The 18,320-nt window shown below is 54.7% G+C and overlaps 1 protein-coding gene across 1 annotated transcript; it reads right to left on the bottom strand.

The window, feature by feature from the left end:
• Nucleotides 1-3,894: 3,894 nt before the first annotated feature.
• CAMKK2 (calcium/calmodulin dependent protein kinase kinase 2) lies at nucleotides 3,895-13,756 on the bottom strand (the record flags this gene model as incomplete). Its single annotated transcript, XM_082007523.1, has 16 exons — nucleotides 3,895-4,483; nucleotides 4,876-4,976; nucleotides 6,964-7,092; nucleotides 7,650-7,745; nucleotides 7,990-8,077; nucleotides 8,646-8,719; nucleotides 9,193-9,246; nucleotides 9,351-9,550; nucleotides 9,794-9,882; nucleotides 10,169-10,190; nucleotides 10,975-11,011; nucleotides 11,664-11,797; nucleotides 11,890-11,941; nucleotides 12,103-12,156; nucleotides 12,579-12,626; nucleotides 13,319-13,756. The coding sequence occupies 16 exons, from the start codon at nucleotides 13,754-13,756 to the stop codon at nucleotides 4,411-4,413; spliced, it is 1,689 nt and encodes a 562-aa protein (XP_081863649.1). The 3' UTR covers nucleotides 3,895-4,410.
• Between the last annotated feature and the right edge of the window lie 4,564 nt (nucleotides 13,757-18,320).

The following is an 18,320-nucleotide window of genomic DNA, read 5'->3' as shown; positions in this document are numbered from 1 at the left end:
TTGTCAAATCACTTTTCCTTGCCCTGACGGATCGTGATGCTTAGCTGAGCCTGTGCCTACTATTTAATCGTGTCTCCAAGCTCCAGTGGCCAACAGACTGAGACAAATTGGTGTCTAGTTCCATTGTTCTACAGTAAATGGCTTACTGCTTATGGAATTTTTTTCTGTTTTGTCTAATTTTTATGGTACTACTTTAAAATTTACTTTCTTTTTAATAAAATATAACGCTCTCTACTTTCTTTTTAATAAAATATAACGCTCTCTTAGCCCTCTGGGAGTCCTGCAAGCTGGGTTTTGCATGTTTATTTTTCTCCAGGGCCCATGAAGGTAGGGTCAGGGAACTGTCTTCATTTTACACAGATACCAACTGTTAGAGAGCTATCAAAGCTTTTGCCACTCGATTCGCTCAGCAAGAGTGCTGCTGCAACTACAGCTTCTGCTCCACCTGGGTTCTCCTAACACCTTGTCTGTGGCTGTTGCACTAAAACTCTAAGGGAAAAGACTTGAAAGCTAGAGGCCAGGGTGGATTAGCCCAGCATGGCCTTAGTCAAATGCTAGTACCAACTGCTCAGAACAGAGCTGTTAGTCCCTGGGATACCTCCCATGCTTTTTGCCACCACACCCAGACCCTGCATCTGGGCTGCTGCATTTAATGGGCTTACACCATTTGACTTAAGTGAATTTGTTGGCTTTTATCTTCCCCTGGCCTTGAGCATCTCTGGCAATCAGACTGGCATGCAAGGTACAGCTCTTCTCTTTCTCTCTTCACCTTTTCTAGTGTTACAGAGACCTGGGACCTATTCCAAACCTCCAGCATCCTGGCTGGGGCTTTGCTGCCTTTTCTCAGCAGCGCAGTGGGTTTGCTACAGCATTATCATTTTGTTTAATTCTTTATTTGCCTGCTGTGGCTGAGCACTAAGCTGAGTCGCAACTCAAGCGATGCCTTTCCAAGAGTCAGCGCTCCAGTCCACACCTGTGAATGGCTCAGTTCGGATTATGCAGTGGCTGGAGCCACTGTGGTCCCGTCCTAGCCCAAGATGCCCAGGAATGGTAGAGCACCAGACTTCACTAACACAGGAAAGTGCTTTCAGACTCCTCTTCCAACAGTCAAACTCTCATAGCTTGGTAAAGAACAGTCAAACAGGATAATGGTTCCACTTGATCAACTAACTCTGAGTTTTGTTGCATGTCATTTATTTCAACTTGTACAGAGAAGCTGCGTGGAAAAACATTTAGTTGGTTGTTGTTTTTTTTTTCTTAGGTAATAATTTAAACGTGGTAAATACACAGTATTTAAACTTGATACACCTGATAAAGTTAAATGCATAATAAAGGGGTAGGAATGAAACACAAGCCTCAATCATTAAACAAACAGTATAAAAAAATCAGCGATAGTTCAGGACCTTAGAAAAGAAACAGATCAATTGCCTGATAGGTAAGGGGGGACCACCGAGAAAAACTAGTGAAGACAAGAGGCCTCATTTCCCCTTAGCACTTTCCTATGTGCTTTCAGAGCCAAAAAGGCTTAGCATCCAGCATTAAGCCTACAGTCAGCACTGGGCTTGCCTGAAAGGGAGGGAGTTGGGGAAATCAAGCTATAGCCCAGTTCCAAGGCACAAGCAAAATGTGTGCTTCACTAGAAGAAAAAAAGATAGCTTTACTACCAAGGAACAGCAGCTGGGGAACTGGGCAGATTTATATATACAGCACAGCTTCTCTAACAGGTCATGCATTTAGATAGATCTTCCTCACACAGCCATGCTTTATGCTTTCAACAGAACTAAGCAATGAGAAAAATCCACATCGAGTTTCTTTCAGAAACGTGCATTTGGCTGCAGCCCTACCGCAGCTGGCACTGAGAGGCAATCATTTCGGAGAGCACCATAGCGAAGTGTCGAGCTTTAGGACGCTTACGAACCAAGCCCGTGCTAGCCGTAAGACACCGATCTACAGCAGTACCTGAGGCCCAGCAGCTATGTGGCTGGGCATCGAGGAACCGGTACAGCTTACTCCGCTCAGAAGCTGTGTTGCACCTGGCAAACCCCTTTGGTAAGCGTAAACCGTCCCGCTAGGCACCTGACAAATCACAAACCGGCGATACACAGCACAGAGCATCTCTACAGCTCACCGTTAACAAAACACACCACACACACGACTATGCACCAGCTATAAATAACCAGATCCACCCCCCCCCTTTTTTTTTTTTTTTTTTTTTTTGGCAGAGCAAGTCCATTTACAAAGTTGGAGAACCAAGCTGCCCGCTCGCACACGCTTCCGCAGTGAAAAGTCGTGTTTGGGAAAGGGGGAGCACCCAGGTTACCGGTTTGGTTTTCCCATAGCTGAAGCTGCAGGCCTTTGGCATAGCCTCAGGCTAAAACGGGAGGAGAACAGTGCGTGTCTTATGGCTCCAAACTCCGCAGCAATGCTCCTAAACCACGAACCGTCATCGTTGGCTTTGGAGAGGGGCCGGCAGCACAACGTTTCGGTAATAAATTGCGATTTAGGGGGAGCATTGCTTCAAGTGATCAAAAGATGCGAGGGACAGTTGGCATAGGCACCTGCACGCTTGCTAATGCTACTCTGGCTTTAACAAAGACCTGTCCTAACCCGGCCAGGTCTGACTGCGGCAGGGCCAAGGACCTCGGCGCTCTGCTGCTGGCAGTGCCCAAGATCAAGGAAGACAAGGGGACAGTCACTTCCTAAAGGCAGGGCTCCCGTGGCTGGGGCTAGCAGGGAGAGATCTTACCATGAACCAAAATACTTGGGTCTCTCCTAGTGCCTTCTTCCTCAGGGCAAAGAATTATGCCTTAGCCATCCCTTCCGTGCTTGGGACATTCGAGTCCTCCCCGTCTTTCAGGTACACCATCACTCAAGGTCACACACATTCAAGTGCCTCATTCAAGGTCACACAACCACATTAGACTGAGGAGAGGTCAGACCTTTCCCCTCCCAGTCCCACGCTCCATCCACAAAACAACTGTACTTACCGTGACCCCTTTCCTCAAGAAAACCCCGGCGCTCCTCCAGCTCACCCACACTCCGTTCTCCAGCTTTGTCCAGGCACAGAGAACTTTGGAAAGTGAGTCTGGACACCGGAGTCTCTCCCACCACACGATAGATTTTTTTTGTTTTTACAAGCACCACAGAATAATCAGAGTAACCTGACTGAAGGTGAAAGAGCTCTTCATAAGAAACAATCCATTAATTAGGTATACACTTAATTTACTAACAAGCCTCTGATCCACAGACATTCACAAATTACTGGTAACGAACTTGCAAAAAAATACATAGCATTGGCCCCAAAACCCGGATTAAGAGTTTGGAAAACAAAAGTTTCTCTGAAAATTACTAGCTAATCCAAGTACATCAAGATCTTAAATTCTAAGCAAGCCCTAAGTCTATACTTAAAAAATAGCATAAGTTGTATTATTTTTAATTGTAGTAAACCATGTAATGTACATGGAAGTGAAGGATTTTACCCTGAATTTTATATTTAATAATATATCTACCTAGATCAAGTAAAAGATTTAGAAACAAACTGTTTTTAGTGCTTTCTCTGCTGTTCAAAACAAACATTCAGCTAAACACCACCTTTCACTCGTATGTCTGCAGCAAAAATAGTTCAGACTGAACTTAAGCCCTTAAATACCTTTTCCTTTCTTACACCAAATACTCAACTTACCAAGTCCTAGTCACACCAAGGCCTTAGGAAAGGCATTAATTACCTCAGGAGGTAATTAACCTCACTTTCCGAATGACCCGAGGATGCTGTTTAATACAACTCGGCTCACAAAGGTAGGCATTCTTTAAAAAAGCTGAAAAGGTGAGTTTTTGCTTTGTTCCCATGCGGTTAAAAAGGTGTCAATTAAAAACAAACCAGAATGATGAGAAATAGATGCAACAACATTTCCGGCAGGTGGTGAAGTCTCAAAGTGCGCACGTGTAGTTTTGCTGTTGTGTGTGCTTCACCCTTCTGCGTGTGCCCACCAACTACGCGACGGGCATCCAACACCCCTGGGACGCTGGCGGTAGTCCCCGGAAATTATTTGGCATTAAAACCAGGTAAAAGCGGTTCCAAATGCATTTTTGCATTTTTGACTGCTTTTTTTTTTTTTTTTTTTTTTGCAAAGCAGTGTTGCTGCCCAACAGGATAGCTCACCTTTCCATCAGCCAGCACCTTTCCCACAAGAAGCCAGCAGTCCAAGGGGTCGGAGATGTTCGATGTTTATGACAAGTAGTCGGATGTCTTATAACATGCTGCTACGTAAGCTCTACATCCAGCGCTATACCGACATAGCGCCATGTCATGCTGTGTTCGGTGTAGGCTCTGTTGATGTCGCTCGTCCTCAGCTGCACACTTTACTAACGTGCCCCGGACCAAGTTGCTCAACAGAACCGTGAAGTCGATGTTCACGAAAGAAGTTCCTCCTCTCCCACGTTGGGCAAGTCGTTGCATTTCAGATTATCTTCGCTGCCTTGCTTCCTGCTTTAAGAGGAAACAAAAAGTCGCTGAGCAACTCAGAAAAAGGCAAAGCAGAAGACGAGACACCAGCATCTGCCCCTTCCCCACCACGGGACCTCTGGGACCCTGAGCACGTGCCATCTCCCCCCAGCTCCCCTGCAACAGGCTTGGGAGCACCATAAAAAGATGCTTTTCAGCCCAATGGAGGGGCAGGATACGCTATGGCACAAAAATCGTCCCACAGAGCGGTTACGGGTCAGGCAGAGCGTGTGCGAACGTCCTGGTCATGGCCCCACGTGAAAGATTCGAAGCCCAGCTCCTTGAATTCTCCTCCTGTGCTTTGCAGCGATTTCCAGAGCATTAAGACAAGCTGCAAATGCCTTTTCGGGCCAAGGCGAGGCGATGACACTTACGGCAGCAGGTTCCCGGGGGCAGACAACGACCGCTCCTCCCTCCTGCTCCCCTCGAACGGGTTCCCGAAGGATCGCTTCCGGATCATCGTTTTAACCAAGATCTGCAAGACCAGATTGGAGCCTGTCAGGGACACTTTCCTTTCATTCAAGAGCGGCAGGAACATCCAACCCTCATGCCCAAGTAATTAAAAAAAACCAACAGTGATAACAAGTCAAAATTCTCTTTACCAAAAAAAAAACCCCCAAAAAACCCAAAAACAAAAAAAGAAAAAACAAAACCAGAAGGAAGCATGTTTACAAGTCTCCAGCTGCTTAATACAGGCGTTGTATCCTTGTCTGAAACCCAGGGTGCAACAACTGAACATGCAGATGAGAGCCACGCTGGGTGTGAGAGGCTGGAAAGGACAGCAAAGCCAAGTCTGGGAAGATTTTCTCCCCCTAGAAGTCTGTGTTACAGATTACTGCATCCAGTACCTGCAAATTCCCAGTTCCTCACGATTACCTGGCAGAAGAATTCGTTGGAAAGGGAGAGGGGAAGGAAGGAACCGGCACAATTTTGCCTTTACGTTTATCAAAGCCAAGCTGAAAAATTGGCCGCTTGTCTAGTTTTGGCTGCAAAACACAAAGTTACCCGGCGTCAGCTGCGATCGCAGACTGCTGGGAGCAGAGCAAGTGCCGGGGTCCTGCCCAGGCATCCCCCAACTTATTTTGCTGGTGGAAGCAGAGAACAACACGAGCAGCACTGGATCCTGCGTCCCGCTCTGGGAACCCCCGGCTTCATTTGATATTGCTTCTCGTCCCTCTGTGCCTTATTTATCGGCTCACCACGGTGCCCCGAGAGCCCTCGCACGTCTGCAACGCGCGTGCCAGCAGGGTCCCGCGGGAGAAGGCATTTTACGCGAGAGTCGAAGCCACCCGAATCTCATACTCCAGCATTAAAACGCCCGCAGTCGGATGCACAAAGATCAGGCACCGGAGGGTAATTTTGAAGAACAAATGCGAATGGGAAAGTACAAGGTCTGCCTGGAGGCAGCGCGTTATTTAAGAGGCAAGAGTCGCAGCACGAGCTCGTTTGCCCTGAGCTGTGCTAAACACGCCTGGACTTTCAGTGGGGCCGGGAATACTGAGCCATCCTCTGCTGCATCACAGCAAGTCACCTCTGAGCAGGAGAAACAGGGAAAAACCCCTCATTGATGGTGATCGCTTTAGAGCAAGATCTGCTTTTTCAGCTTGAGTGGCGCAAGGCACATTTGCATATCAACGTATCTGCGGTTGAAGAGACTTCTGCAGGGTACCGAAGCAGGGGAGAGCTCCAGAAACAGAGCCAGATGTGGGCACAGCCACGAGGTGGAAAAGGGGCTTCAAAAGGAGACCTGTACTTAAAAAAAAAAAAAATAAAAACACAGCCTGGGTGACTACAGGCAGATAACGCCGCGCCAGGGAACTGCGAATGGTCGCCGTTTCTCCTAGCACAAGGGCTAAGCAGGCACCCAAAGAAATCGTTAGGTTCAAAACCCAAAGGGATTTCACTTTCCGCACGGGCCAGGGGTACACTGTGGTTCTCACCACCACAGCGGATGGCAGAGAATAAAAATAAGAGCTTGAAAAGAGACGAGATGGATTCACCAGGAATAGCTCCGGGGGGGGCTGGCACACACCGTGGCCCAGATAAAATCTCCATCCCGGGAAGCCCCCGCAGCCCCTACGGCTGGACGGGCGGAGCAGGGCAGGAGCTCCTCGTGCCTGGCCAAAACACCCGCTCCCGGCCACGGGCAGGGCCTGGACAAGATGCTCTTTTGCCCTGAGCAAATACGGTGATATTTAGGCAGCCAGCTCAAGCATGGAGACGCTGACAGGTCCCTTTGGGACCACTCTGATATATTCCCCGCACCACGGGGTACGGCCACCTCCAGCGAGATGCTGAGACCCACTCCGGCAGCGCCTGTTTCCGAGAGAGGGAAGGTCTTTGCTCTAATCCTGCCCAACGCTTCTGCCCTCCAGCAGCAGCCTCCGGCTGTTCAGGACCATCCCGGGAGGCAGCGTGGACCCCGGTGTGCGTCCACAGACCGTGGCCTCCCTCGTACTCACCACGGTGGCCAGACTGGGGATGTGCTTGACCGAATTCTCCACCTCCTCCTCCGTCACCTCGACAAGGGTGCAGTTCTCATCCTCCGTGGGCAGCAGCTCCGCTCCATTCTTGGTGACCCAAGGGTGCAACTTCAATTAATAACACAGCCTGTCAGGAACGATTTCCTCTTTTTCGTAACTCAAACAACACAAGCCTGGCAAACGCATCTCCTCGCCCAAGCTACGGCCCCTACGTGCTCCTGAAATACCAGGGAGCAGGGGACAGACGTGCCATCTCCCTGGGGAGCCAGCTCACCCCGGCGCCGCTGCAAACGGCTCAGCCTGGAGCAGAAAATGCCGCGGTGTGGCTCATCCAGAGCCAGCGCTGGCCCCATCTCCGCAACCAAAAGCGGTAACCTTGGTGACCTACGGCACTGGGCATCTCAGTGGGTTTTAGGGAAGACGACCTATTTTCACTCTCATCTTATGGATGAGAGTGCACCAAGAGGCAGGAGCAATTTATTCCATACCATATGTATGAGAAGAAGTGATGGGGAGACCCACCGAGCCCTAGTCTTGGACCTGAATTAATCCACGACAAAAGGCAGAAACCCCTTTTTCTCCTTGCCCACGCACCTGGCGTCTTGGGCGACTGCAGGAGGAGCACAAAACGGTTCAGCAATTCCCCCGCAATCCTTTCGCCCTACCTTAGTCTCCATTTTCTCAGCTTCTCGCCCCTTCCAGGCTCCCACAGGGGCGGAGGACCAGAAATCTCCTGCGAAAGGCTGTTGCACAGTACTTTCCTGGTAGCAGAGGAAATACTGTACTCAGGGGATTTCCTTTTGCCTGTGACTTCTGTAGGCACCAAAGGTCCCAAAGCTGAGCAGGTCCCGGAGCAGGGGAAGGAGCTGGGACTTACCTGCCCCGGGGCCCTGGGCACAGGGGAGGACCTAGCCTGGCGCGATCAAACTGACTCCCAAAAAACGCCGAGCAAGGAGAACCCAACAGAAGTGAAGCCACAGCCAACACCAAAGGCTGGGTCAGTACCTTGATTTCTGGGACCGAAATCCTAGATTCAGGATTTTTATCCAACATCCGTGTAATCAAATCCTTCAAGAAGTCTGTAACTTCTGGCCTGGGGAAAGGAGATGGGAGAAATGAGATGGGGAAGGGGCTGGATGCTGCCTCCCTTCTTCACCCCGGCGCCAGCCACCGTGGTCCTTCCCAGGCTGATTGGGGCTGGACCCCAGTCCCGGCAGGGATGCAGCTCTGGGTACTCATGCACCTAGGTGCCACGCAGCCCTTCCTCCCCAAACCCCCCAGGGAAGGCAAATATCCTCTTTTGGGGCAATCCGAAGCATGATCCCGCATGTACGGGGCTGGGAGAGCCCAACGCTGATGCCACCGAGGCTAAAACCCAACAGGCAGCAACGGCAGAGGTTAATCCGTTCCCTCAAACGCCTCCGCAACTTCAATCGCTCCTTCTTCAGCAACAGCAAACCAAGAGATGTTGCCTTCGCGTTTAACGCGAAGGAAGGTTTCCAGGGCTGAGGGCCAACAGAAGGGCTCAGAGCCCGAGTTTCGCAAAACCGCAGTGGAGCAGGGCCAGCCCCACCCAGGCAGCGCCTGAGAAATGGCTCAAATGAGCTTTAAAATAAGGGGTGAGGGGGTTGTTTTGGGTTTTTTTTTTTTTGGGTACTTACTGGTCTGGGAACTCCAACGTCTGGGTCTTGATTTTATTGTGTAAACTCAGGATCCTTTCATCCATGAAAGGGCACTACCACGAAGAAAAAGAGCAATGAGAAAAGCAACAATCGCTGTTAAGAAGTGGCAGTGGGGTGGCCAGTCAAGCATCGGGATCTCGCAGGGTTTGAAGGAGAGCAAGGAGCCAGTTATAGGGAAATACCAGAGGATTTCCGATTATATCGCTGTCTTCTTTTAAACGCAATGAAAATAACATTTGACTAAAAATGACGAAATTACTACAACAGCTCCTTTCCTAAAAATTCTGGCTGGGCACAGAATATTGTCCCCTGGGAAAAAGAGAAACACATCCCTTTTAGCTGCACCCTTCCCACGGACAGGCAGAGCTTTCCCATCTCCACCCGCACAGCCCCGTCTCCCCTCGGTAATACCCGACTGCTGGAACAGGGGTGCAGGGTGCAAATCCCACCGCATACCTGGCACATGGGGGGCACACGCCAACCCCCCCCCCCGACCACCCAACGCTCAAAAAATCGATCTCGTTACCTGCCCAAACACGAAGCAGTACAGCGTGATCCCCATGGCCCAGACATCCAAAGCCTGCAGAGTGAAGAAAGCATAGTTAGATCTGTAACAGACAACATGTGCAAGGAAGTGGGGAGGAGGAAAAAAAAAAAAAAAAAAATCAAATTGCTATTAAATACCTTTCCGGAGAAGATTTTCCTGGTTTCTGAGAGCGTCTCTGGGGCCATGAAGGCAGGGGTGCCCACCGTGTTGGTTAAGAGGGCATCGGCTCCCTTGAACTCGTTGCTTACTCCGAAGTCAGCGATCTTGATGTGCCCGTCTTCCCCCACGAGGAGGTTGGAAGGTTTAATATCCCGGTGGATTATCTTTTGGTAGTGCACTGCAGCCGAAGGAGAAAGAAGCGATTCAGCAGCAGCACCGGTCTGCGGCCAAGGAGCCACGAAGCCCCCGCATGGCTGTGAGCCTTTCTGCTACCACCACCACCAGCCCCAGCTACAAAAACCCCTGGGCAGTAGCACGAGCTGCCGGAAACAGCACCGTACACCAGCAGAAAGCCCAGCCCCAGGTGTTTAGAAAAAAATTAAAAAATAAGAAATCCCATCCTTTTTGCACAGACACTCACAGTATTCGATGCCCTTGATCAGATCCTGGAAGTAGAACCGAGCCTGGTCCTCGCTGAGAGGTTTCAGGGTTGGGATTTCCATCACGGGGCTGCAAAGGTGACGGAGAACGGAGCTCGTTCCCCATCTGGATGCACTGAAACGGGTCCCGGAGGCTTTGCCGCCGGCCGGCCGCAACACACGGCCCCAGACACGGGCACGTACGGGGAGTACGCGACTGTAACTGGGTTGGGGAGATGATACCCAAACCCGTAGGGGACCATGAACCTCCCCGTCACCTGTGCCCCGTGCCCGCCTCAGGTGGCCGAGCTGTGCCACCCACAAACCCGCCCCACGTTCGTGCTTTAGTAGGTTTAAATGCGGAATTCAATACTCACCCTTGCTTCACCAGTTCAAACACTGAAACACAAAAGAGAAGGTGATTACGGATCACTTACAGGCTAGAGCTCCTGCGAGCACCGCCTCGGCACAAAAACTCTAAAAATAATACTCTTTTTTTTTTTTAAAAGGAAATGCTGTCTTATGCCAGGCACGTGGCATTCTGGCCGCTTCCGCTTCCAGTTAAGGGGATGCTGCCGACCGCCTTCGCAGGGCTGCGGCTTCAGCATCACGAAGCGCCCTCCGCACGGCACGCCGAAACCCTGCAAAACCGCCGCCGAGCCCACGCCGCGAGCAAACCTCCGCGCTCGGCCATGAAGGCATCGCACGCTCCTCCGCTAACGCAGGCTGAACGTAAATGACGGAAAAGAAATGCCTCCTCCAAAGGCGTGGGTGTTTACATCGAGCAAACCACTGCTGGCTGCAAGACAGGCTGGGAAGGAGCTCGTTTGTACCGTGGGTAATTAACACATGCCTTGCTCTCGAAGCCGAAACGAAGCTATTTTGTAGCAGCCCAGCTTCAGAACTGAGAACGCAAACGCTGGCGAAGCATGCCCTGGTGTCAAACTAAAGCCGATGAAGTGCTATGAAGCGCTCCCATCTCCTTTCGGAACCCAGACTGGATCCCGTTTGCTCCAGCCATGGGAAGGGATTTGCTCCTCCAGCACGTCCAGGCCATACCCGCTCCAGAGGAGAGACCCAGCCCCGCACGCAGACGCCCCGAACGGGCCAGGGGAACCCTTCGCCCCAGCAAACCCCGATCGCCCCGACACCCCGCGAATGCCGCAGGGTGGTGGGCAGTTACCCATGTACAGGTGATCCTCGCTGGGGTCATCCAGGACCTGCCAAAAGAAGTGGAAAGGAAATTAAACAGCACCTAAAAACCTTACAAATCCAACACCGTGATTTTTTATTTGGCGGCCATCTCCGTTCTGCACCGTCTGCACCATTCGCGTGGTCTGCTCGTCTCCGAGCTTCTACCCACATGGGGTGGGGACAAAAAAAAAGAGGAGAGAGATGTAGCTGTACTTCAAGGAAGTAAATATTTAAAACACACAGAAAGCATCATCTGACTCATGAGCCAAATAAACTCCAGCCTGCACATTCTTAATTCTGGATTTTTGGACCCTTTCATAGAGGCAGTGGGTGGAAGGCAGGACAGCTGCACTGCAGAACCCACAGAAACACCAGTTCCTCCCCAAAACCCATCTGAGCACTTGTTTCCTCCAAGGAAGCAACATTTTCCTGCATTTTCCCTTTCTGGGCAGGGAAGAAAAAAAAAAAAATAAATCATCTTTTGGGAGATGGGAATAAAACCCCCTTTTAAACTAGGGAAATCACGAGTCTCCCGTAGGCAGGACGTGCCATGGCCATCCCAGCCTGGGATTCTGCGGTCGCTCCCCGCCACCCAAGGCAACATGTAGCCCATCCCCGCAGCATCCAGGCTCCTTCACGCTCAGGGTGGGGTTCGGGAAGGGGCTGGCCAGCTCTCACCTCCACCAGCTTCACCACGTTGGGGTGGTCCAGCTTCTTCAGGATGGCGATCTCCTGGTAGACCTGTTCGATGGGCCCTTTGGGCTGCAGGCAGCCCTCGGAGGCAGCTTTGGCCCCGCGGGGCGGCGGGCGGCCTGCGGGAAAGGCAAAGACGGGGCGTCCGGCCGGGAATGATCCCCCGGGGTCCCCAGATCATCTCCCACCCTAAAGCTTTTGCGCCACTTACGGGGGAAGCCCGCCTGTCTCATCAGCTTCTTTTTGGAGAGAACCTTCATTGCCTGCAAGAGGGGAGAAAATGTGGGATTTGGAGCAAATCAAGGATGAAGCAGGGCCGGTGGGAGGGGGCCGGCGTGGAGCCAGGGAGGGAGGCAGCAGAGGGGATCCGTCCCCGCGCCCCATCCGACCAGAGCTGCGGGCACTGGCGACGTGCGCTACTCACATAGTAGGTGTTATCGTCCTCGTTGTAGGCCAGCTTCACCACGCCGTAGGAGCCCTGGAGAGGGGCACAGCCGTGGGGAGCAGTTAGGGACAGTCCAAAGAAAAACCCACAGCGCCAAACCGGGCTCTGGGCTCCTCCGCAAACGCGGCCTCACCCGCGCCGCAGAGCCGGCGGGCGGTGCCGGTGGGATACACGGGCTGGCATCACGCCGCCGGCAAAGAAAAACTTCAAATATCCCATTTTGGGGGGGGACGGGACAAGGGGGGATGGGGAGGGAATCAATAATAATTTAAAAAATGTATACAATTCAATCGGCACCACCCAGAAGAGACCGGCGTCACAGCGAGGAGCCGGCCGAGTTGCCATGGTGAGCGGCTGAAATTGCATCTCACCAGCTCGACAGCAAACGCGAGCCCAGCGCCCAGCGCCCTCCCGCCCCGAATCCCCCCGTCCCGCCCCAAACCGGCCATATTCACCTTCCCGATCTCGTCCTTCAGCTTGTACTGGTTGAGCTGCACACAGTCCTGCGGGGAGAGAGGGGGGGTCCGACACGAGCCACGAAGCCGCTCGCGTTCGCTCTCCTCCTTTTAAACCTGCCGCAAAACTTCCTCGGCAAACTCACGCCCCGTTCTGCTCCGCCGGGACGGCCGCGCGGCGCTGGCCGCGCCTCGGCGCGTTTATCGGCGGCTAATCGCAAATGCTAACGGCCGGGCAGGCAATATTGCCCGCTCCCGTGGAACGAGAGCGCACGCCGGACGCGCGGCGGCGGGGATCACCAGCCGGGAGAGTCCCGGGCCTTTAACACCGGCGACCCGGCGCCGAGTATTTTTATTTCTTACGGGCAAAGCAGCCGCTTGCTGCCTGGTTTCTGTCAGCGCTGGCAGGCTGGGGGGGCAGGCAGGGCCGTTTTCTCTTTAGATCGCGGTGGGTCTCTCTTCTTTTTTAAGGGAGAGAAAAAGGAAGTCCGGGCACGCCGCCGGCTCCCCCGAAACGCAGCCGCGAGAGCTGGCAGCACCTACGAAAGGCACGAAACGCGGCGAGCCGCTGGGTCCCACCTCCCCGGGGCCGTCGCCGGGCGCAAGGACGGATCGGGAGGTCTCGCCGCCTCCCGCCGCGCATCTGCAGACACGCCGCGGGGTCGTATCCCGACAAACCGAGCGAGAAGCGATGCCACGGGGGCGGGAGCACCGCGGCAGGAGCAGCGGCTCCCCCTCACCTGCAGCCCTGTGATGGACACGCGGTTCGACTCCACGGTCGGCCGCCGCGGCAGCCGCGGGGAGGAGTGCGGGGACGTCACCGGCGAGTAAGGGAGGGACGGGTAGATGAAGCGTTCGTTGGTGCCGTCGCTGGCCCCGGGCGAGCGGGCGGGCTGCGAGCGCTCCTGCAGGGAGAGCTTTCGGCCGGAGAGGTGCAGCTTCGCCCTCGGCTCCCGGCCGTCCCCAAAACCGTCGCCGCCGGGCGCGTCCATCTCCTCCTCCTCGCTCGCGCTCGCTATCGCGTCGTACTCGGTCACCACAATGAGCGAGGCCATGCCGGGGCGGCGGGGGCTCAGCGGCGGGGGGTCCCGCGGCGCCGCGGGTGCTCGGCGGCCGCAGCCTCCGTCACGGCAGAGGGGCCACGGGGCGGGCGAGGCGCCGGGGACGCATGATGGCATGGCGCGACCGACGGCCTCATCCCGGCCACGCCGCGACGGGGAGGCGAGCCTGCGAACACAGGGCGGCTCAGCCGGGCTCCCCCGGAAAGCCGCATTTCCTCCCACCGGCCGTTAACTCTACAGATTAATTTACTCATCCCGTAGGGGATGGCAAAGCCAAGGGCAGCGGCGTGGGATGGCAGCAAGGCCGGGCAGCCACCCTGTCACGGGGCGGACCCCAGGCAGGGGCCAGCCTCAGCTCCGAGGCCGCTCCTTCCGCTCCCTTTATTTAAACACCTCCAGGGAATAACAACCCCATCACCTCCGCTACAGAAATACCCCAAAAGCGCTATTTTACAGGCAGGATCAGGCCCTGCACTGTGTCGGCATAAATACCGCCTGGTTCCTCGCCTTACTGCTCGGTCCCGCAGTCAGAGCGGGCACAGTTCTGCCGAATGCCCCGCGAACGGAGCCGGTCGTGGGCGCAGGGACCTGCTTACCGAGCGCGGGGCGCGGGATCAGTCCCCCCGGCTCACTGCCTCCTCCCGCAGCCCATCATTGCCAGCAATTTCTCTTCCTCGCCCCGGGTTCCTTACGGCCTTCTGAGCAAAAATCAGCTTCCTTTTATTCCTGGATAAATGAGAAAACAATTCTGCTAGCAACAAAGAATTAAAAAAAATTATATATATATATATACACATAAAATAAATAATAATTAAAAAGGGGGAGAAAACGGTGTCATTCACATATACTGGGTGCCCCGCAGCAGCCGGGGCAGTTGGATGGTTGGTTGGTTGTAAACCATCACTCTTCCCTGCCGTGATGCCAGCGCTATTTTTAATTTCTAGGTTAACGAGGTGCCGCAGAAGCAAGCGAAAAAAAATATCCTGCAACAAACAGCCCAGAAGCAGGAACGAGGTTTGAGGCGTTTTTCTGCCTGGTTCCCACACCTCGGCGAGGCGACCGGTTAAAATTAGCTCCGCTCATCTCCACTGAAGTTTCCGCAGCGCAACCACTCTGAATCAGCCCGGCAGAAATTACGGGTCAAGTACAGAAACCAACTCGTCTCCCCCTTCCTCGCGGCTTCGCGACGGCCTCGTTGCCATTTTCAGCACCAATCTACAAACCCGAGGTTTTTGCCCGAGCGGGATCGGCCCAGAGCTAAAGCCGACCCGGCGCCGCTTGCTGCTTCGCGGCAGAGAGGAACGCAGGGGATGCGAAGGCTATAAATAAGCCGACGAACGGCAACGAGGACAAACTATTTCAGAAACGCCGCGTTTCGCGGGGCTGAATCCGCTCCAACCGGGGCTTTGCTGGGCAAGAGAGCTGGGAGCCGCCAGCCAAGCCGGGGCTCCAGGTCTGGGGCACGGTGGCTGCAAGATTTTCCCCCCCCCGGTGCTGCTGGCGGGCACGTATAAATAGCCGTGTTTTAGTGCACTCCCAAAATGGATTAAAATAACCAAGCAGCCGCCCCTCCCCTTCATCCCGAGCCCACAGGGATGCACCTCGAGGCCGGCTGCCATTTGCCCGGCTTGCTTTGGGCATCGCGCCAGCGGGCACATAAAAATAGCCGTCCCCCGAAGCCGGAGCCGATCCCGAACGCCGTGCCCTCCACCCTCACCGCGTGCCGCGGCCGCACCGAAAAAGGCAGCTCATCGGGACGGCCCCGGGATGAAGCCCCCCCAGGAGCATCGCCCGCCACGGCACCGGTCCCCGGCAGCGGCACGGCACGGCCGGGCACCCCGTCCTGCCCCCAGAGCGTCGCCTGCACCTGAATTTCCAAGGGTTCGCGCTGAACTTTGCCAGGCTAGAGCAAAAGCGAGCCATGGAGTCCCCGCCACGCTTGGGCGCCGCGCGTGCCCTGGCCGGGGGGAGTTAATTGGCTTGACCAGGATAAACGTACCGAGGCTGATTAATTCAAGCAGGCTTCCCCAGGCTCTGCGAACAGGCTAAAAGTCATCCAAGCACCGTCGTACCATCAGCTAGGGTGGAAAATCGGAGGGTTCTTCCCTTCGCGCGTGTGCGGAGGGGCCGAGCGCAGGGTTTTGCAGAAAGTGCCCTTTGAGACGACACCAGCCCCGAGAGAAACCCGAAAGTGGGAGCCCGCTGTCGAACGCAGCCCCGCAGGATGTGGGACAACTGCTAATGATAACGCAGCCGGTTCTCCTTAATAAGCGCGTGGAGAGGCTGAGGAGGTGGAGAGCAGCCGTATTCCCAGCCAAAGGGAAAACCAAAATAGCCGGAATGGGGGGAATAAACCCAAAGAGGGGAAATACAGCCCAGGGGCTCTGGCTTCACCAGCCCACCCAGGTCCTTGCCCAGGGAAAAGCGTCACGTTCTGGTATGAACTCCAGCAGATCCTTATGTAAAATCGAGCAGCACATGCCCACAAAATCCTCAGGAAATATAACAGCCTGGTGTATAGGAATGATTTATCGGCACGGCTTTTGGCTGCGATCCATATATAACCCATAGCGGCTGCAGCAGGATTATCGAAGCAATCAGTCTCGCATCTAATTCCGCAAGGAAAGGGATATTAAAATGAAAAGAGGTTTGTGAAACCCTGGCAGAGGCTGTCCCTCTCGCTCAGCATCCACATGGCTTTAGCGGAAACGAATGGGAGCGACATCGGCCCCTGCGGGGGTGAAGTGATTTTTACAGCCCCCTCCTGCCACCCCAGCTCCGCTGCGAGCGTGTGGTCTCTGCTGGGATGCGGCACCTCCGGACGGGAACACGCCGACCGATTTTGGGGAGCGCAGAGGACGACACCTTGCAGCCAGCACTGGCTGCACGGATTTAAATTGGAGCGTGCAGACGTATCGGCCTGTCCTTCCCTCCCCGGAGCTGCTTCTCTACCCAGGCGCAGGGCGGGCGATGGGACGGTGCCGCCGGGCCCCGACGGCTGCCACGCGCTCGCCTTGCCCCCCCCACGCTTCCCTCTGGCAAGGCCGGACGCAGTGTCAGGGTCGGACCCTCCCAAGGGGGTAAGACGCGGTGGCAGCTCTGGCAGCGGCCGGAGGTTGATTTTACTCGCAGAGGATCCTCCCACCAAAGGTCTGCGGTTAAAAGTTAACCGGGGCCAGCACGTGGGGAAGTTACCGGCTCTCGCCGGGCAGAGTCCAGCGGCTATTTTGTTTTCCCCGTCGCTGTCAGCGGTGGAAGCGGCAGTGCCAAGAGCAGTGTCATCTGCAGCTACGGGGGCATCGATCACAGTTTCCCTTCCTACGGGTGAGCGCAGACCTTGCCAGAAATATATTAGTCACTGTAGTATACAAAGACCATATGCATCCCCGCCTGACTTTTAATGGGAAAAAAATCTCTCAGCAGCTTCCCTAGAAGTCAGAGGACAACCAAAATAACAAGATACTGGAAACAGGCACCCAGCCCCCATCTACAGCGGGTCCCTGTGCCTGAGCAGCGAAGCTTTTCATTGCCCCTGGGGAGAACAGAAGAGCCTCCTGCACTGCCCGGCCCATCCAACACAAGGTGCGAAGAATTGGGGAAAAAATGCAAAGCCGGGCCAGTAGCACTGTAACAGCACAAAACCCAGCGGCAGATCTCAACAGGAGTCAAAAAACGTCTTTACTAAGATTTTTTGTAATCTTGATGATACTGCCTAATACTGCTTAAGCAGTCTATAATGAGCATCCCAAAACAAGAGTGTAAGCTCCGGACATGGCATTGAGCATGGGCCGGGATGCGCTCAGGGCACCACCATCACCTTGTCCAGCACTGCCGAGCGGCTCCCGGCTCTCCTGGAAACACCAGCTCCAGCCTGCAATGCCCACGAGCAGCTCTGCACTTTGTGAACATCACTTAAAAGACATTAGGGCTGAGCTGAAAGCAAAGCTTCCTCCAGATTACCTCCCCAATCTGATAACAGCCGCCTTCCCTGGAACAGAGCAGCGCTGGTCAAGCAGACACCCCTCGCAGCACTCTCAGGGATGGGCTCTCAGGTTTTTTGGGCTGGTTTTCCCAAAACAAGCTGCTTACGGAGAGGGGCCAGGACTGTGATGGTGCCGCCTCTCCCAGGAGAGGGGCTGCCTCTCCAGTTGGGAACCATGAAGGCAGCTCCAGTGCCCGCAGCCACCACGCATCCCCTCCCCAGCGCGGTCCCCCAGGCCCTGAGGACAACCTGGTCCTGTCCCCAGGGATGGCTTCTGCTCCCGTGGCATCGCACAGCCGCGCGGTCAGCCCACAGCTCCATCGCCCCAGCTTCCTGCGGTCACCCCGCCGCTGCCTTTGGTCTTTGCCGTTACCTTCACGCTCCCGATGCTCCGAGCCGCGCGTGTGGCCGCAGGGCTGCGTCCCACCTCCTAACCACGCTCGGTCACTCGCAGCCACCCAACCTGTGGCTCCTCCTGACGAGACCCGTCCCCAGCACACAGTCGCTCCACCAACTCCATCCCCTCCATCTTCTCCTGGCCCTGTCACTTGCCCCTTGCCCTTAAAAATCCCCTCCTTTTCCCAGCCCCACGGCCTAACTCGCCCCGCTCCTGGCGTGGCGGGCACGGCCCCGGCCCCGGCCCCGGCACCTCCCCAGGCCCGGGGCGCTGCCGGCCCACCGGGCCGCCTCGGCGCTCGC

This window comes from Phaethon aethereus (genome assembly GCF_964289735.1).
Source record: "Phaethon aethereus genome assembly, chromosome: 17".
NCBI classification, from domain to species: domain Eukaryota; kingdom Metazoa; phylum Chordata; class Aves; order Phaethontiformes; family Phaethontidae; genus Phaethon; species Phaethon aethereus.
Note: the sequence above shows the minus strand (reverse complement) of the source record. Positions and strands in the feature narration are given on the sequence as shown.